We start from the raw sequence: 20,641 nt of genomic DNA on the forward strand, positions 1-20,641 counted from the left end.
AGTGGTTCCAAAATAATACACTAAGTCAGCTTTTCAGGCTTGAGAATGCTTACCTGTTGCACTGGCATGGTAAGCACGTCGGCTGGATAACAAAAATATCGTCTTAAAACCCATCATAACATCATGTACCTATTGTAATTAAATATTGTTCTACATGTGTGTGAAGTTCCTTTATTTCCCTGGTGCCACGCCGATAAACTGCAGTCTTTCATCCACAATGTACAGTATGTATTTTGTTCAGCTCAGAAACAATATATTCACTGAAGTGGTTTTACTATAATAACACAGAAACGAAACAATGTACAATATAGACTTTCAGGTGACGTTTTGACGTATCACACCACATCTTACATCTTTGCAGTTGGCAAAAAAGTGCCACAAATACACAGCACAACAAGTTTTCGTAAAGTACTCCAAATGAGTCAAAAACAACAATAACACTTTCATTTACAACACAAATCCGTGTCTGGAATTCTAGTAACACACCCAGCACGGTCGTTTAAGCGCTGTACATTTTTAAAACCAAACACAAAACTTTCTGTATTCCGCCACACCAAGATCCATAAGTCACACATTCAAAACATTTACAGGTGTAAAATTCTCCATTACACATGAACCATCTTGCTCATAGTTAAATAAATATCTGAAGTGTTAGGCCAAATCTATATATAATGTAAGTGATCATACGAGTAAGACTTCGACTACATATTGAGGTTGCACGTCATGTTGAACCGAAGAAAGCGGAAACAAAATAAACCGGCAGTTGAGAACACAATACGAAGACAATACAAATGCCAAAATGAGAACAGGCGGCTCGAAAAAAAAATACAGTGTGTTGATTTGTGGACAAGTATGTTGACCTGAATGAAGGCAGAAGATACTAACTCAGAAGGTCTGGGACCCTATTCATAATGACTCTCAGAGCAGCATTGCAGATCTGGAATCAGGTACAGCTGTCCAACGTGAAGGTATTGGTTACGATCTGAAGGGGGAAACTGGTCACAGATCAGAATCGTCGTCCCGGGAGATTGATGCCTGCGGGTACCGAAGGGCTCTACGGGGAGCCCATCTGATATTTGGACACACCGATTAAGTTTCTTGCTTTAATTGCTCAAATGTGTCTTTTACAAAGGTTAACTGTGGCTTAAGACACATATTCAATTCCACCGTTACAAAACACACACACACAAAAAAAAAATAACCATTACAAAATTCCAACATAAACAAAATAAAAGGTGTTGTTTTAAGCCTACGTAACCTACATATCACCAATTGCAGGCTGCCATAGTCACTCTCAGTGAGAACCTCCACCTACAGGGATTCATTCCCGCCAGCGAGTTCCAACTCCAGAAGCCCCCGGTAACTTGTACTGTCGACCCAGCCTCAGGTCTTAAGCGGAGGAAGAGCTGATTGTGCACAGCAGTGAAAGCACCACAGGTTCCACCACTAGCTCCGGGCAGACGTACTACCTCGTCCCACACTAGGGAGGGGGACTACTGGGTTCTGTTCATCAGGTGTGCAACGCAGGAAAACAGACAGGGACCGGGTATGGACTTGTCCTATGGGAAGGGGTCATTTCGTTGTTGCGCGTCCAAATGAACAGACCCCCCCGGAGTTGGTGAGGGAGGCCTAGGAAGGCCAGGCTAGGCACGTTCTTTCCGCTTCAGTTTGTTGGACTTCTTCACTGCTCCGTTCTTGTTGAGCAGCTTAAGGACCTTGTCTTTGTGGTCCAGAACCTTCAACATGGTGTCCCGGGCCTCAGTGACCTGGTCCATTACCAGTTTACATCGCTGCATATTACCCTGTGGGAAACAACTTGTTAGTCACCCGTCAAATATGCGCCCCTACGAAGCAAAACACGCACTCAGTGAAACGTGGGAAACTCATATGATAGGTACCTGTATGAGTTCATTGATGCGATGGAGCTCGTCGTCTGCTCCAGCCCTCTTCTTAGGGATGAGACCCTCCTGGAGAGACGTCAGTCTGCTGTACACATCATGCTCCAGGTTCGACTAGGGGTTAGAACTCAAGGGTTAAAGGTCAGGGTCGGAGCCAGGCCAACCGTTTAAGAGACAAGCACTAAAGTGCACAGGTTTTTTTCCCCCAGAGCCAGCTTAACCACAGTCCTGAGATGGGGAATTTCAAGAAACACTCTAGTGCCCTAACTTCAAAGGGAAACTGGTTCCACTGTTGGGGAAGCAGGAAATAGAAAAGCTCTGACTGGACTGAGCGGGCGCTGCCCACCTCATAGAAAGGGGGGGGGGGGGGGGGGGGGGGCCAAGACATGGACAATGCAAAACTGCACTCACCAGCTGCATCAGCTGAGCAGCACAGAGGTGGATCTTCCATCCCTGAGCGCGACACGCTACTCCACGCTGGTTGGCCATGTCCTGCAACGAACCCTTCTTCTCCTCTGGAACACACAAGCAGGCCTTCTAGCTTTGTTGTGTTACCCGATCTCTCCTGACCGATTTGATCAGGTTTTGATTTGTGATAATGGTATGCCGTCTTAAGCCGTAAAAAACATTATAAAGCTTATTATGTTGGGAGCCATTTCTACTACTCGGGAACAAACAGAGTCTCACCAGTGAGTTTAGAATTGTATGGTTAACATAATACACGACAAGATATAGGCATCAGTATTATTCGGATAGGATTTAGGTGTTATCAAAGTTCAAAATACTATTGAGCTTTTCAGCTTTTCTCAAGAAAATTAAGAGATACGGTCACCTTCATGTTGATTGTTCTGATAGGCACCATACTGACCTTTGACCCGGATGTCGCTGTACCTCTGGAAGTGGTGGTAGGCAGCCTTCCAGGGGTTCCTATAGTGACGCAGCAGAGTGACAGGCGGGCGAGGCCTGACGGGGACATAGCGCACCCCTTCCTCATCTGGGGGGAAAACCACAAAACAGGCATCACATTGCCGCCAGATAAACGCATTAGTCGGAAAACCCCCCAGGAATACGGGAGGCCAACTACAACCAGACCCCATTACCACGACAACAGTGGCGCTGTTCCAGATGGGCATTTCTCGGGCTTGTCAGAGCACAGGCCCTCCATTCAGTTATGTACTGCCAGAATATACCTGATAGGTACTATGAGGTTATAAACATCACCTGTTAAACTACTCTGACAGATGTCATAAATCTTCCCTGCTAGCCAGGCAGATTATGAAACGTAATTTCAAAACATCCCGTTTCTCAGATTTGGACTACGTAAAGAACGCAGTGGGTTGGGCTTTTCAGTGTTTCCTTGTTCCGGTTCTGGTGTACATGGCTAGCCATCCACTCACCCACATACTCCCTGGAGGGAGACAGCCTCTTCTCCGCCCGGCTGCCCAGGGGCCGGGGCCCTGGAGCCCGGTCCTCATCCGTACTGTTGGCCTCCACCATCTCAGTCTCCTCCGTGGAGATGACGTGCTGCTGCTTACGAGGCTTCTTCCTGGGGGAGGCGCCAGGGACCAGGTCCCCAGAGGACGGGCCAGCGAGCAGGGACTGGTGGGGGTGGGCGCTGAGGGCGGGGCCGGACAAAGGCTGGGGCACTGAGGAGAGCGGAAGGGACACACATGTCAATCAAGGTCTTACTTCCTGGTTTGAGACAGTTGGGTCTGGAGACTTAAAGTCCTTAAAACCGCTCCCCTTGCCTACTGGAGCAATCTCTCAGAACAAAGGTCCAATAAGGTTGGGATAAAGGCAAGGAGAGAGGATTGGAGGAATTATGTAAAATTGTCTTTAATGGAGCCCTTGACACAGATTACGATAACAACCTGGTTGGGAAGTCTCCATGGGCTCCGCCTCCTGTTTGATCTTGACTTCTTTGTGGGCGGAGCCCCCACTGCATGCCGCCGTGCTACTGGCCGCAGGCTGGGTGGGCGAAGCCACCGTATTGGCCGTGGAGGCGGGGACAGGCGGCGTGACCGCCAGGGCGGCCGGCAAGGCCGAGAGGTGGGCGGTGGAGCTGGGCTGGGACGGGGGCAGAGCCCCAGACGAGGCCAGCAGGCTTGAAGGGATGGCCTGGGACAGGTGCTGCTGGGCCGGGGAGGAGGCCGCCTGCTGGTCCCCTCCCCCCTGGGAGGGCAGAGCCTCCACTGCCGCCGTGGCCTGGAGGGGGGGGGCCACCGTGGTCGTGTGCGCCTCAGTTTTAGGCTTCACCCTGACAACGGAGAGGAACCGAGGGCGTGTTATTAACAGATCCATGAGATGATGACGTAATGACTGACACGAAGTAACAAAGGCTCACCCGGCCGGTCGCGGCGATACGGCACTTCTCACGCCCAGGTCCACCCGGCCACTGGCCTCCACAGGCCCGGCCGGGATCAGGCTCTTACGAACAACACACCTGCAATGAAACACACGAGCAAATTCAGAACGCTGCAGGAAAAAGCCAGAACCAATTCTGACAATCTGGCCCAAAGCAATCAAATGCAAAACAATTCAAAGAACATAAAAAAAGTATAAATACAAACCCAAATTACAATAACGTTTATTTTGTAGAGGCAGTAGATTTATCAAATGTGCATTTCCTGCTGTTATGAATTCCATCAGAAAAGGTTGATCAAGTAGAGGTGCCACACGTGATTTCAGCCCCATGCGGAAGATAAAGCTCTGGAAAGAAATTAAGAGACCACTGCACCTTTTTCATTCCTTTCCAAAAAAGTCGAAAAGGAAGGTTTTGAATGAGGAACAGAAAGGTTCAAATTAAAAAACCACTGCTAATTAAACGCATCTGTTCCTCACTCAAAACCTTCCTTTACAACATTTTTGGAAATGAAAGAAAAAGGTGCAGTGGTCTCTTAATTTCTTTCCAGAGCTGTATGTACTTAACCAGCTGTATGTACACTAACCAATTTAACCACTAAAATAATGTATATGGAAAATATATTACACATCTTAGGATGTTACAATGACTCTGGGTGATACCATCAAACCCCTCATAAACAGGGTGGTTTGAATCCTGAATGCCGATTGGCTGGAAACCAACGTATGAGCGCGTATAACAAGCAGGACATCACGTTTTACTGCCCCAATTTGGTCGATAACCGGTTCATATGCATAATACGGCATTTCCGGGGGTTATGATACATGGGCTATATACACCACCATTTACCATCGTTTGTAAACAAGCCTCACACACCCTCCCAGCCAACCGAGCCTTGAGCCTTCTAGCCCATCGTCTGAAATCTTAAACATCTTATACAACTGTCAGAAGACCCTTTCTTTGTGATCCAGGCATTAATAGAACGCCCAAATGATGCACTCCTGACGGGTTAGTTTGGTTTATTGGCTTTACGGACTCACCCCTGATTGGATAGGCTGGTTAATTGGATTGATTGACTCACCCCTGATTGGTTAGGCAGGTTAATTGGATTGATTGACTCAGCCCTGATTGGTTAGGCTGGATAATTGGATTAATTGACTAACCCCTGATTGGTTAGGCTGGATAATTGGATTAATTGACTCACCCCTGATTGGTTAGGCTGGTTAATTGCACTGACTGACTCACCCTTCATTGGCCGGCTTCTTGCGGAGGATGCTGGGTCTAGGGGAAGAGGCTAGTGTGGGAGCTCCGCCTCCAACCCCGCCCTGTGGGTGGGTCTGTACCATGGTAACGACAGGTTGTGTGGTGCCGTACGGGGTTCCTATTGGTCCAGTCACAAAGGTGCTGCCATCAGCCAATAGCAATCCTGGAGAACACAGACCACAGGTAACAGATAATGAGCTGTGCTAGTCTGACCAGTTACCATGTACACTGGCCGCCTGATTCTGTCCAGTTTTTGAACCAATCACATCTGTTCCGAAAATCAAGATCGGACCAATTAGATAAAAATAAAAAGTAATTTTAATTCACAGACCTGAATTCACATTCTGACATAAGGATATTTTAGAAGATGTCATACGATCGATGGACATGTGTAATTCTTATTTTTGGTGGGAGGGTTAATATAATTTTTTTTTTTACCTGTGGGTTTGGCCTCAGTCTGTGCCTGTGGCTGCCCTGTGACTGGTGCCTGCTGAATGCCCTGCGTGTTGATTGGACCAGAGCCATGCAGCCCCTGAACTCCCATTGGTGCGGGTTGGATGCCCTGGGCTCCTATTGGCTGGGGCTGGATTCCCTGGGTGCTGATCTGAGCAGACTGTATACCAATCCTGTCAACTGCCATCAGCATGGGGTTGAGATGGACGGTAGTGGCCACGCCCACACCAGGCTGGCTGGGAAGGGCGGAGCTAGGGGCCTGGGCACCTAAGTGGGGAGAGCAGTGAGGATGGGGGGGGGGTTAGGTGTGTCTGCGCTTCTTCCCGTCAGTACCGGTTGCGCCACAGTGTGGCGGCATTTCACTTATTTTCATCTCATTAAACACGGACATTCACCCAAGGCACAGCTCATCCTGTTAACTGGTTTCTGATAGCTCTCCGTCTGACCGTCTAAGGCAGCCATCGAGGCTTCAAACAGAATTTGCAGGCTAACCCTTATTATTAATTCCACAAGTGAGTATGGGGTGTTGTAGTAGGTGTCCACCACTACCTGGGTACTGTCGGATGGTGGAGACAGAACTGGAGATAGGGGTGTAGGTGTGGGTCAGGGGATACTGAGATGATGAGTAGGCAGGGAGGTAGTACTGGAACTGGACCGGGACAGGAGGCCTGGGAAAGAAAAACAACAAAAAGATGATCTCCCAGGGTCCCCATCTAACCCTCCCAGGGGTCCCCCATCAATGGTCATAACGGTACATGTATTCCTAACCGTTGCATATGGTCTGGGGGGGGGGGGGGGGTCCTAACCCTCCCAGTTCCTGTGCACACCGCTCACCTGTTATCACTCCTGGTCTCTATGGCAACAGGGTTTGGAGAAGAGCGGTGACCGGAGATGGAGATCAGGTTGGTCCTTTCTCCAGGGTAGTCCGATTGGACCCGTGGGGAGGTGTGAGCTATGGGCTGGGGCACCACTTTAGCTGGAGAAAAGGATGAAAAAAAGACAATCTAGAGAACCACGTGATGAAATAAATGAAGGCTTGAGCCGTAGAACAACATGACAAATACCGCACAGGTATTTTAATATATCGCGCCGTACGGTCAGTACCACAGCTTGTTGTTTTTTAAGACATGATGAGGTAGACAAAGACACAAATACAAAGTACATTAACAAATGAATAATCCCTTCAAAAAGCAGAGTCCTGGTGTGCCTCCAGTACTGACCGACAGGGATGGTGGAATTGGTGACGGCTGTGGGGTGGGAGGGGTGAGAGGTCATCGTGACAATAGTGTTACTGCTCATCTGGGTGTGTGGCGCCGCGCCTGACAAACCAGGAAGAGAGAAAGACAGTTTGTTTTCACAAGGTTTCCGTCAAACGGCCTCGTGACGAATTAGCATTACGTATTTATTGCCAGGACATTTTGAACGCGTGATTGGTTAAAAAAAAAAAAACTGATCGGAGGAAAGAATCTGAACAGGGCCGTGTTTGTAAAGGTGGCCCCCGTGACGTGTCTTAGAGCAGAGGCCATACCTGTCGTGGCGATGGACGGGAGCGTATTGGAGGCCAAGATCGGAGCCACGGTGGCTGCAACAACCGGAGTCACAGAACTGAAGATAGATTTCTGGAATACACAGGGTCACCATTAAAATCACTGCATTGTTACAAAAATGATGTAGTCAATATAAAGCAGGAAATCCATGTTTTTCAGTTAGCGCATGTTTCTCCCCAGGCTCAATCAGGCCCGGCTCTCCACTCCAGACATCCATCAGTTGATCACGTCGCAAACCCGTTTTGGGGAAACGGTGCGGCTAAACGAGCAAAATGCAGAGGGGCGTGTCCCGCTGATGTGACCTCTGACCTGTGTCATGGTGTGTGGTGGCTGGGGTTTCTGTCCGCCGATGGCAGGGTGATGGGGCAGGTTGATCCGTGTCGTAGTGTCCCTCCCCGCCTGGGGGCGCTGAATACTAATGGTGGCTGGAGGCGGGTGGATGGTCAGTCCAGGACGCCTGCCACAATTAACAGAATAACCAGTCAAAACCCCTGGTGAACCGGATTTTCATTGTAGCCAAACCTACAGCGAATACAACGTTGAACCTTCGTTCAATAAGCCTTGCCCTTTATTTATACGTTCGGAGGGCACTGACCAAGCGCTAGCTAGCTAATGCTAACTAACATGTCACTTACCCATGAAGCATTTCTGCAGAGTGGGTGACTGTGGGGTTGATGACGGGAGCCTGGGACCGCGTGGCTGAGATGGGGGCCACGACGGTGGGGAGGACTGGTGCAGAGGTGGTGATCGGAGGACGAGACTACGGACGAGAGATTCGGTTAAGTTGCTTCCCCCGCAGCTCACAACACGACCACCACAGGCCTCATTCACATCTACTCGATTCACTACAAAACCACTTTCTCAATGACGTTGTATGACCGCACACGGGCTAAGAGCGTTCTAATACTCATTAACCGGACTTCTAATACTCATAAACCGGACTTCTAATACTCATAAACCGGACTTCTAATACTCATAAACCGGACTTCTAATACTCATAAACCGGACTTCTAATACTCATAAACCGGACTTCTAATACTCATAAACCGGACTTCTAATACTCATAAACCGGACTTCTAATACTCATAAACCGGACTTCTAATACTCATAAACCGGACTTCTAATACTCATAAACCGGACTTCTAATACTCATAAACCGGACTTCAGAGCACCAGCCCAACTACCTGTCAGGACCCCAGTATAACACTATTGCATTGGTGTGTGTGCTCTAAGCGGGTTAACTACCAGTCATAAACCACCAGTTAAAACACTGGGTTCCAGCCCCGGGGTGATTACCTGAATAGGCTGGTGGAGGATGTGCGGTACGGCGGACTGACCAGGACCCGCGCCGGCCCCCGACGCAGGCCGGAGAACGGTAGGACCTTTAGAGCTGGACATCACAGCTGCAGCCGCCGCCCCTGTGACAGAGAAACACCGCATGGAGGACATGCCTGCATGGTGACGCCACGATGCAACACAGGACTAAACGGATCGCTTCGAATCCGCTCCCAAAGACGTTTTCTTATGAAAGACTTACAGAATGTGCATCAAAATAATGTGACGCTGATGTCAGTACACTGCGGTCAAATTCCACAATGCAAAAACAACCTAAACATTCCGACTGGTTCCCAAAACCAATGGGTTTGAACAGAGCATCATTGAAAATGCATCATTGTTCTAAAGAGGATCCATCAGCATCCCTCTGGGCAGATGGGAGGTGAATGTGTGCTGAGGGACAGCGGCTACAAACCTCTGGGCAGATGGGAGGTGAATGTGTGCTGAGGGACAGCGGCTACAAACCTCTGGGCAGATGGGAGGTGAATGTGTGCTGAGGGACAGCGACTACAAACCTCTGGGCAGATGGGAGGTGAATGTGTGCTGAGGGACAGCGACTACATCCCTCTGGGCAGATGGGAGGTGAATGTGTGCTGAGGGACAGCGACTACATCCCTCTGGGCAGATGGGAGGTGAATGTGTGCTGAGGGACAGCGGCTACAAACCTCTGGGCAGATGGGAGGTGAATGTGTGCTGAGGGACAGCGACTACAAACCTCTGGGCAGATGGGAGGTGAATGTGTGCTGAGGGACAGCGACTACAAACCTCTGGGCAGATGGGAGGTGAATGTGTGCTGAGGGACAGCGACTACAAACCTCTGGGCAGATGGGAGGTGAATGTGTGCTGAGGGACAGCGACTACAAACCTCTGGGCAGATGGGAGGTGAATGTGTGCTGAGGGACAGCGACTACAAACCTCTGGGCAGATGGGAGGTGAATGTGTGCTGAGGGACAGCAGGAGCCCTGATAATCTGGATATTAGCTGGCACCAGGTGATGCAGGTTACTGGAGTGCCCCTGTAATAAAAAAACAGACAAACACAATCAGGAATCTGGAAAGCATAATATACAAAGCATTAATGCGGGCAGTTTCCAGGAAACGGATGAATACTAATCCGGGGCTAAAAAGCATTTCCTATGGATATTCTGGATCAAGAAAAACAATAGTCAAGGAAAACGTGCTGATAGCGATCCAATCACCTGATGTCCGCTTATGGTAGCGACAGGGATGGAGGAGGTTGGAGCGATGCTGCTATCCAGGGTGACCGTAATGTGGCCAGCCAGGGCAGGCTGCACCTTGGCGGGCAGAGGAAGAGGGAGGTGCCCCTGGGCCTGGCTGGTGGCTGGAGCTGGGGCGATGAGACGACTGGGCATGGGAGACTTCAGGGCAGCCTGAAAAAAAAAAAGATGGGTCACATAAGCCCTCAGAGAACCAACCGTTGGCACTACGCTAAAAAAAATATATATATATTGGCGACAGCCCTAGTTGTGGGGTTGTTTTGCTTCCAAAGGCCCTGGGAACATTGTTAGAATACATAGCATCATTTCACTCTTTCGCATGACAGGAGATTGTATAACAAAATCTGTCTGGTCCCACTAGGTAGGTAAAACTGGGCTGTCATTAAATATTCCAGCAGGACAGTAATCCAAAGCATTCCTCCAGATCCACACAAAAAAAGCGAGTGAGCTGAAAAAGAGATTCCAGAAGCAAGGACACCGAAGCACCTGGAAATATTGCATGTAGACGGAAGAATTCCTTGCAATGCACACTCCCAAACATTATATGAGAATCAGCACTTTTGTGGTGGAAATTTGAATTTCAATTATGTGTTTTGTTATCGCCACATTATATGAAGTTGGCAGTTTATGTTTTTATTTTTTTTTACTGGTACCATTAAGAATGCTGTGAAATGGTTTGTATTCACTATGAAGGAATAGGAGTAAAAAGGTTGGGCTTTGAGTGGATGAGGTATGTTTGTTTTTCCTTATAAGATTACAGTAAATGTATGGATTTTAGGAGAGTTAGCCTAGTGGCTGGGCGCACAAATTTAGCGTGTTGTACCCAGATACTTAGATTTTTGCTGGAATGATTTCGATTATAATCCCAGGCATGTCAAAATAAAAAGATAGTGATAGAACGTCGGACTCAACACCAACAATTTCTATTACACATTGCAAGGGGAGGGTTCATAAAGGGTGAGTCTCTTTAGGCACCCAGCCTCTTCAGAGGTCCCACTGTTTTCTTTAAAGCTTGGAACTAGCATAACAAGGCCTCTCAGAACTGAACGCTATTAGAGAACACTTCATACATATTTTCGGATGCCTCTTGCCGACCCGTGACAAAGGGGAAAAGGTTCGACAGTAGACCTAGAGAAGCTTTACCTTAATCTGGCCTTCGGTGAGGACAGCAGGTTGGCCTTGAGGGAGGTGGACCGGGGTGTTGGACACAGTGACCGGCTGGCCTGGCGAGCCCCCCTGGATGGGCACCTGGTGGGGCAGAGCAGGACCCTGTGGCTGCAAGCTGTGGGTCTGTGCCTGCACCTGTGGGGGGCGGTAAGATAAGCTAGCTATGATATTAGCTCTGATGCAAGGGGACATTCTTTTATGGCTGAACATAAAGTTAAGATATAGCTGGGCAGTTTCCTGGACACAGATTCAAACTAGTCTATGACGAAAAAGATGGAGGGTTTTCAGACTAGGCTAAACCTGTGTTTGGGAAAACATCCCAACAAACAGACACAGGACATAGACACAAAACAAACATACACACACTGGACATATAGACCCCAACAAACATACACAGATGGCACATAGACCACAACAAACAAAGAAACTGGACACCTCTTTGTCCCACCCTATGGGCCCTGATCAAATGTAGCACACTTAAAATGGAATAGGCCTCTGGTTTTATATAGTCAATTATAAATGGAATGGGGCTATGTTCAACAATTTCTCCAGTAACCACCAACCTGGGGGTAAGGTCTGACCACTACAGTGTCCTGCTTGTCCTCTCTGAACGGCAGGGCTCCTCCACCACTACCGCTGCCACTGGGGGGTTGGCCCTGAGGGCCGTGGAGGTCTGCATCGCGTCCAATCTCTTCCCCGGCTCCAGCTGGCGAGGTGAACAACCAGGCAGACAACACAGTGGATGCAAACGGCAGTGGATCATAATATTGGGCAAACTTAGCTACCGGGAGTCGTATGAACTAGTGTTTAACATATGAACAGTGGCAATCAAAGGTTTGGACAGACCTATTTATTCAAGGGTATTTCATTATTTTTACTATTATCCACATTGTAGAATAATATTGAAGAAATAAAACATATGGAATCATCTAGAAACCAAAGAAAGGGTTAAATCAAATCCATTTAGATTTTAGATTCTTCAAAGTAGTGTGGGAGAAATTGTACTTATCTAACCTGTCAATGAGAATCCTTTCCCTATGTAATATTTCTAGCATAGAAGCCGCTCTTGAATAATGCCGCAATCAGATTTGGTGCCTCGTTGTCTAAAGCCCTTATTTGGACCTCAGGAACTAATACAATGGTAGAGTAATTGTCTTAACTTCCACTGGTTAAGATTCCAATGATAGATTCTATATAAGCAGGAGGGATCAGGTCATTTGGGAGAGATTCCTTGCATGCAGACTCTCTCTATGCAACATGTTGAAATGTATTCAATGACACAGCTATACTTTGTAAATGGTGTTATTAATCTATAAATATCTGTGAAATTCCACAACAGTAGCCCATTTTGCTTGGATGAAAGCTTTGCACACTCTTGGCATTCTCTCAACCAGCTTCATTAGAAAGGAAAGAAATTCCAGAAATTAACTTTTAACAAGGGAAAAAAGTGAAACACGATCCAAATGGCTCAGAGAATGCAAAGCTGTCAAAGGCAAATGGTAGCTACTTTGAAGTATCTAAAGTAAGGGTCTTTTGATTTGTACAACACTTTTTGGTTTACTACATTATTTCATAGTTTTGATGTATTCACTATTATTTGATAATGTGGAAAATAAAAGAAAATAAATTCCCTTGAACGAGTAGGTGTACAAACCTCTGACTTTATTGTGTATTTTCATTCAGTTGGAAGAATTGTTAGGCTACAACAAATATTTGCATACTCGCTAAAAAGCCTTTGCACAACCACCGGAGGTCTACGGGAGTATAGCAACTTAGTCAAATCCCAAAACTAACAATCCCTTAAATCAAGTCTATGAGCACACCTGTCTACCTAGACTAGGTAGGACTTGGCTACATCACCGGGCCCTGATGTTGATTGGTTACCTGGTTGGTTGGAGCCCAGAATGCCAGGGCCCGTGTTCCCAACAGAGATAGTCTGAGTGGGCATTCCTGGTCTGGGAAATTGCTGAGAACTCATCTTCCACTATCCTAGAAGGGAGATGGATATAAAAATAAATATTTACAGGCATTATGAATCATTTTAAAATCTTGTCAAAGGTATTGCCTGAGAAGGTCCCTCTAAATGTGTGCATCTTGTTCATGATGAAGAGAGGAGAAGCAGGGAATTAACATGACAGCTAGTCAACACAAACCTGTTGACCGCATTTGTAAATGGGCCACTGTCAAGACAAAGAGGTTCCCCAAAATGTGGGTACTGTTATGCATGTGCGGACGAGTGCCTCATGTCATGAAAACCACTAACTTAGAAATTTGTAATTGAATGGCTAACTGATGGATAATAGTGATTCTACTTTACAGATTATGCACATATAATCAACATAGTACACAATCTAGACCATAATGGGAGGTTTACAAAATATTTTGTTATTCGTAAATGTCCTGTAAGGCACCTTTAAGTATGAATTGAGAGAAGCCCACTTCAGCATTTTTAGGTTGCTACCAATGTGAAGACTTAGTAAGCCCTAGTAACCGAACGTTCACCACAGGGTTAGCTTGCTAACTTGGAGTGCATTGGAAATGCGATGACAAAGAGTGTACGCTGAAAGCATGATGCTTTGTACTTTTCATTTATGTTTACGGTCAACGCACGATCGTAACGATTTGGCAAATCTAGAGGGAACGAAAAATTATGGTGGTGGCTCATTCAAGCAAGGTAATATGAATAACTAGTCAGCTAGCTAATTACAGATTAAGAACTTCACTCGGAAATATGGACGCTCTGCTTTTTACAGAATTACAGCACACACGACTGCAGCAATCACGCTCAATGGCTAACAAATATAGCACTTACAAAACGTATGCCTTAGGTTTCATACTGATATCTAGATGGCCAACCTAGCCAAAAAGCAAGCTAGCTAAAGCTATCGCTAAACAAACAACATTGCTGCATATCTGTACTTCTTACAATATTTCTACAATTTCAAAGCACTTAAGTTGAAGGAAGAATGTTTGATAATATAACAATTGTGACTACATATCAGCACATAAAATACATGCCAAAAGAAAAATACCGTATTCGTAGCAAGACTTAATTTTTTTCCATCCGTCTATTCTTTTCAACAACATTCAAGCCGGAAGAATGAGGAGGACTTCCCCGTTTTCTTCGTCCAATCATTGAAGAGAATTGTACGTATTTAACCAATCACAGGCGATCATCGTATCTGCGAAACGATTGGCTGACAGTTGCACAGTTCCGCGCGGTTTATGTTCAATGGAGGCTCTGGGGTTCTACATTACTCTAATAAGAATTGGAATTATTATGTAGGTCTACTGTAAACTATGGAATTCTGTGACTGACAAAATGTAATTGAAAACGCAAGTAGACAAGGCTAAAGTCTCGTAATATCCACTAAATAATACAAATTATTTGAACAACAATAAATAGTGGTATTTCAATTACCACACAATTCGATCACGTGGCAGTTACAATTTGAATCCAGTACACCACCTCGTGCGCCAATGCTGAAATAACAAATCTTAACTTTTATACCCGACTTGCAATAATAGGGTACCAAATGAATACTATCCAATAGACGCCATTGTTTGAAAGCACATAACTTTCTAATAACTTTGAAAGCCGGCATTTTACAAAACGCTTTGGAACAGCACGAGATCTCTCAATTCAGAGGAAGCTAAACGAAGCCTTGTCGAATCAAAGAAGCTTCTCAGCAAAGTGTTGAGAAAACTGCATTTTTCGAGTCCTCTTTCACCGAGTGTACACCGATGGCACCTGCTGGTTAAAATAATTAATAGCAGCCAGATTTCTACACCCGGAAATAACGTATCATGGGCACAAAACGAAGCTTCACAAAGATCTACTCGAGTCAGTCGCATAACAACAATAGCCTATGATGGGTACCTTAGAAATAGGCTTAATGTTTTTTTTTTTTTTTTACATAAGCCTGTTCACACAATTCATTTATGGAGGACTAAATATGCCATAATATGAAATAAAATAATAATTATTATTATATATAAATATAATTATTTAATCCCCTGCTGATTTTTTGCGTTTTTTTTATAAATTAATTTGCATTTTAATGAGTGAAATATGTAATTCATCCCCTCTCAATCAGAAAGATTTCTGGCTCCCAGATGTCTTTTATACAGGTAACGTGCTGAGATTAGAAGCACACTCTTAAAGGGAGTGCTCCTAATCTCAGTTTGTTACCTGTATAAAAGACACCTGTCCACAGAAGCAATCAATCAGATTCCAAACTCTCAACCATAGCCAAGACCAAAGAGCTGTCCAAGGATGTCAGGGACAAGATTGTAGAGCTACACAAGGCTGGAATGGGCTACAAGGCCATTGCCAAGCAGCTTGGTGAGTAGGTGACAACAGTTGGTGCGATTATTCAAAAATGGAAGAAACACAAAATAACTTTCAATCTCCCTCGGTCTGGGGCTCCATGCAAGATCTCACCTTGTGGAGTTGCAATGATCATAAGAACAGTGAGGAATCAGCCCAGAACTACACAGGAGGATCTTGTCAAAGATCAATGATCAAGGCAGCTGGGACCACAGTCACCAAGAAAACAATTGGTAACACACTATGTCATCCCCACTGTCAAACAAGGAGGTGGAAACATTATGCTTTGGGGGTGTTTTTCTGCTAAGGGGACAGGACAATTTCACTGCATCAAAGGGACGATAATTGGTCATGGATGGGTATTCCAGCATGACAATGACCCAAAACACATGGCCAAGGCAACAAAGGAGTGGCTTAAGGTCCTGGAGTGGCCTAGCCTGTCTCCAGACCATAATCCCATAGATATTTTGTGGCGGAAGCTGAAGGTTCGAGTTGCCAAACGTCAGCCTCGAAACCTTAATGACTCGGAGAAGATCTGCAAAGAGGAGTGGGACAAAATCCCTCCTGAGATGTGTGCAAACCTGGTGGCCAACTACAAGAAACGTCTGACCTCTGTGATTGCCAACAAGGGTTTTGCCGCCAAGTACTAAGTCATGTTTTGCAGAGGGGTCAAATACTTATTTCCCTCATTAAAATGCAAATCAATTTATAACATATTTGACGTTTTTCTGGATTTATTTTTGTTATTCTGTCTCTCACTGTTCAAATACACCTACCATTAAAATTATAGACTGATAATTTCTTTGTCAGTGAGCAAACGTAAAAAATCAGCAGGGGTTTAAATACATTTTCCCTCAATGTGTATATATAAAAAATGTATAGTTAAATAAATACACATTGCATTTGCATTGTGTATGCTTATGCATCGCCCAAATGCAATAGACATTTCATTTGGATGGTGTGAAGTTGTGCGTCATCCAAATGCAATGGAGTGGGACCTCACGCATTTGACAGAGCTGTCCACATTGGACTGTGTGTTTTATGCTTGGAACACTGTGATTGGACACTTGAGAAGAAACCATCAGATGAGGGCTGTCAATCATGTAGCACACAAACGAGTTTCAGTGTTTCCTTGTCCGTTATGGATACATAATTGGGTCGAGAAGGGGGTGTGTCTTGTTTGTGCCAGGCTACCAGTACCGATCTATAACTCAATAGTAGGTGTAAGCTTTTACAAGGTATGAAAAATACATATTTCACCATAGCAATGGTTTTTAGTTGCCGATAAAATACATAGACGAAAGGTGTTAAACAAAGGGAGCTGGGCCAGGTCGCGGCAGGCTGGACAAAATGGACACAACTCAAGGCATGTTTTCCACTTCCCAGTTATAATCGGACTTAACAATCATAACTAAATGTTACTCCCAACACCAATTTAAAACTGAATAGGCCTGAATGTATCAGGCAGACTACGCATAGACATAAGCAACCTGACATGCCTCATCCAGAATGGCCCTGATGAGATACTGAAATAGCTTTCTCCTTTCAATTCTCCCGTGAGTTGGGCTACTGGTTTGTTGTGTTTTATTCACCATTTATGCAGGCAAAACAAGTATGCAGGGTTGTCAAAATAAGTGCGGTGTGCAACTGAAAGATCGTTAACATCTATTGCCAGGTTGCTACTGTTGGTCAGTGGTCAATGTCCTTCTGGAATTGTGTTGCCTCCTGGAAACTACATACGTTTTCTTTCAACTCCCAAAACTAGCCCAATATATAATATCTAGTACTATTTCGCTCCAATAATAAAGCCTACTATTGTACTATAGACCGGTGCTGGCAGCCTGGCACAACCAAGACACACGCCCTTCTCCGGTCCTCCACCCGCTCATGTGCTTGCTGTGATGAAAGTGACTGACAACAGGCCACCTGCTAACAACATATATTATATGGTTGAATCATTTTCAAAGTGGCACAATTCTTTATCAAGGCAACACAGAAACTTGATTGACAGCACACACCTGATAGGTTGCTTTCTAGTGTCCAATAACCATGTTCCAAGCATAAAACCCTGGAGTCCAATGAGGACACCTCTATTAAATGGGTTACGTCCCGCCCCATTGTATTTGGACGATGTATAACTTCACACCATCCAATTGAAATGTCCATTGCATTTGCACGATACACAACTTCACACCATCCAAATGAAATGTCTATTGCATTTGCACGATACACAACTTCACACCATCCAAATGAAATGTCTATTGCATTTGCACGATACACAACTTCACACCATCCAAATGAAATGTCTATTGCATTTGGACGATGCACAATTTTACACCATCCAAATGAAATGTCTATTGCATTTGCACGATACACAACTTCACACCATCCAAATGAAATGTCTATTGCATTTGGACAATGCACAACTTTGACACAATCCAAATTAAATATCTATTGCATTAGGACAACAGACAAGTTTGCACCATCCAAATTAAATGGCTATTGCATTTGGTCTATGCAAAACCTTCACACCATCCAAATTAAATGTCTATGGAGTCCTGGAGTCCGCCTGCTCCTGTCTCTGTGTTGCTGCCCCCTTCCAGTGAAAACTCTGAGTGTCGGTCCATGATACTCTTCTAAGCAACTGAGCAGTCAGGATCTCACTAGGCTGGCCTAGCAGTAATAAAAGAAGGTACTGCTGCACATGTTTACATTTTGTATTGTACATTTAGTAATATTATAATCTTGCATTCGCAGCAGCCATTTATTATAGTTCAGATACAGACGTGTTCAAATTTGTTGGTACCCCTACAGCTCATTGAAATAATGCTTCATTCCTCCTGAAAAGTTATTACATTGAAAGCTATTTTATCATGTATACTTGCATGCCTTTGGTATGTCATAGAATAAAGCAAAGAAGCTGTGAAAAGAGATTAATTATTGCTTATTCTACAAAGATATTCTAAAATGGCCTGGACACATTTGTTGGTACCCCTTAGAAAAGACAATAAATAATTGGATATTTCAAACTATATAATTATAGTTTGAAATATCTACTACTTTGTTTGAAAAACAAACTACTTTAATTAGGACCACACATGTCTCCAATCTTGTAATCAGTCATTCAGCCTATTTAAATGGAGAAAAGTACTCACTGTGCTGTTTGGTATCATTATGTGCACCACACTGAACATGGACCAGAGAAAGCAAAGGAGAGAGTTGTCTTAGGAGATCAGAAAGAAAATAATAGACAAGCATGGTAAAGGTAAAGGCTACAAGACCGTCTTCAAGCAACTTGATGTCCCTGTGACAACAGTTGCAAATATTATTAAGAAGTTTAAGGTCCATGGAGCTGTACCCAACCTCCCTGGGCGCGGCCGCAAGAGGAAAATCGACCCCAGATTGAACAGAAGGATAGTGCGAATGGTAGAAAAAGAACCAAGGATAACTGCCAAAGATGCAAGCTGAACTCCAAGGTGAAGGTACGTCAGTTTCTGATCGCACCACCCGTCGCTTTTTGAGCAAAAGTGGGCTCCATGGAAAAAGACCCAGGAGGACTCCACTTTTGAAAGAAAAACATAAAAAAGCCAAAATGAAAATGCATATTGACAAGCCACAGTCCTTCTGGGAGAATGTCCTTTGGACAGATGAGTCAAAACTGGAGCTTTTTGGCAAGTCACATCAGCTCTATGTTCACAGACGAAAAAAATGAAGCTTTCAAAGAAAAGGCTGAGGTGGAGGGAGGCTCGGTTATGATTTGGGGCTGCTTTGCTGCGCCTGGCACAGGGTGCCTTGAATCTGTGCAGGGCACAATGAAATCTCAAGACTATCAAGGCATTCTGGAGCGAAACGTACTGCCCAGTGTCAGAAAGCTCGGTCTCAGTCGCAGGTCATGGGTCCTCCAACAGGATAATGACCCAAAACACACAGCTAAAAGCACCCAAGAATGGATAAGAACAAAACATTGGACTATTCTGAAGTGGCCTTCTATGAGTCCTGATCTGAATCCTATCGAACATCTATGGAAAGAGCTGAAACTTGCAGTCTGGAGAAGGCACCCATCAAACATGAGACAGTGATTGCCTTGTGCAACGGAATATTAGGTTAGCGGTCCCATAATTTTTGTCCATGCCATTTTCATTTGTTTTCTTACTTACAATATTATATTGAATAAAAAATGTAAAAAGCAATTTCTATTAAATATGTAACAAACAATGGTGGATGCCAATTACTTTTGTCAGTTTAAAGTTATTTCAGGGAAAATTGTGCATTTTTGGTGGAGGGGTACCAACAAATTTGAGCACGTCTGTATGTCTGATATTGTCTACTAGCTAATGTAATGCAATCGTCAATATCATTGGTAAAGTTCAAGAGCAAGAAAATTTGCAGATGAAGTAGCTTGCCATCATTCGTATGTAATGATTGTTCTGATGGCTAGCAAAGCGACATTGAACAATGTTGATGTAGCTTGCTATGGATAATAAAATGTTACATTTACAATAAATCTAAATCTCTGGACATCTCTATAACATCAACATCAAAATGTGATTAACAGTTGTATTTTTTTAGTATATTAAATTGCTACTCTATAACCTCAGTAGCCTATATTTAGTGTTTGTGTACTTCAAGCAATGTAAGGCATTCATTTTCAGGATGTATTGGTGTATGCTTCTGCACTTTAACAATGCATAATAAATAACGTGTCAAAGTAAAATACTGCATCTTTTCCCTCAATTTGTAACTTGCATATATAATGCTTAGGGACCTCCCAACACTCAAAGTAAATGTTCACACTTGAAAGACTCACATAAACACATAAACATCAAAGTTTAGAACATGTATGATATTTATTAGCAAGACATTACACTGTCAGTTTTCAGTAGCTGGATTTATATAAATAAAGTGGACATAACCAACAATATAATGATATGCCTCCCTTGAATTTCAATTTGCCACCCCATGTAAAATTTTATCTATCAATGAAATGTATTTATAAAGCCCTTTTTACAACAGCAGTTGTCACAAAGTGCTTTTACAGAAACACCCGGC

The 20,641-nt window shown here is 44.6% G+C and overlaps 1 protein-coding gene across 3 annotated transcripts; it reads right to left on the bottom strand.

Moving 5' to 3' along the window:
* Nucleotides 1–157: 157 nt before the first annotated feature.
* On the bottom strand, nucleotides 158–14,380 carry sap130a (Sin3A-associated protein a). 3 transcript variants are annotated; one of them, XM_010902945.3, is made up of 22 exons: nucleotides 14,295–14,380; nucleotides 13,147–13,251; nucleotides 11,826–11,968; nucleotides 11,239–11,397; nucleotides 10,057–10,248; nucleotides 9,774–9,873; nucleotides 8,820–8,941; nucleotides 8,159–8,283; nucleotides 7,833–7,980; nucleotides 7,505–7,595; nucleotides 7,197–7,295; nucleotides 6,811–6,952; nucleotides 6,526–6,644; nucleotides 5,962–6,243; nucleotides 5,506–5,686; nucleotides 4,243–4,341; nucleotides 3,770–4,155; nucleotides 3,296–3,544; nucleotides 2,767–2,892; nucleotides 2,310–2,413; nucleotides 1,899–2,012; nucleotides 158–1,802 (listed from the first exon to the last, which is right to left on the bottom strand). In XM_010902945.3, the coding sequence occupies exons 2-22, from the start codon at nucleotides 13,238–13,240 to the stop codon at nucleotides 1,644–1,646; spliced, it is 3,234 nt and encodes a 1,077-aa protein (XP_010901247.2). In that variant the 5' UTR covers nucleotides 13,241–13,251; nucleotides 14,295–14,380; the 3' UTR covers nucleotides 158–1,643. The 3 variants fall into 3 exon arrangements, with proteins under 3 accessions (XP_010901247.2, XP_028977566.2, XP_028977567.2); XM_029121733.2 differs by lacking the exons at nucleotides 9,774–9,873; nucleotides 10,057–10,248; nucleotides 11,239–11,397; ... (1 more) ...; nucleotides 13,147–13,251; nucleotides 14,295–14,380 and adding an exon at nucleotides 9,224–9,769; XM_029121734.2 differs by lacking the exons at nucleotides 9,774–9,873; nucleotides 10,057–10,248; nucleotides 11,239–11,397; ... (1 more) ...; nucleotides 13,147–13,251; nucleotides 14,295–14,380 and adding an exon at nucleotides 9,324–9,328.
* Nucleotides 14,381–20,641: the final 6,261 nt, after the last annotated feature.

The sequence above is a fragment of the Esox lucius genome, chromosome 8 (genome assembly GCF_011004845.1).
Source record: "Esox lucius isolate fEsoLuc1 chromosome 8, fEsoLuc1.pri, whole genome shotgun sequence".
In the NCBI taxonomy this organism is placed as follows: Eukaryota; Metazoa; Chordata; class Actinopteri; order Esociformes; family Esocidae; genus Esox; species Esox lucius.

Bases quoted from the DNA above. Each gene is read 5' to 3' on its own strand.
- sap130a (XM_010902945.3), bottom strand. From the start codon at position 13,240: ATGAGTTCTCAGCAATTTCCCAGACCAGGAATGCCCACTCAGACTATC. The intron at 6,244-6,525 runs GTAGTGGTGGAC...CTCCCCACTTAG, and splicing joins CACCATCCGACAGTACCCAG to GTGCCCAGGCCCCTAGCTCC. The intron at 3,545-3,769 runs GTTGTTATCGTA...CGCTCTCCTCAG, and splicing joins CATGGAGACTTCCCAACCAG to TGCCCCAGCCTTTGTCCGGC.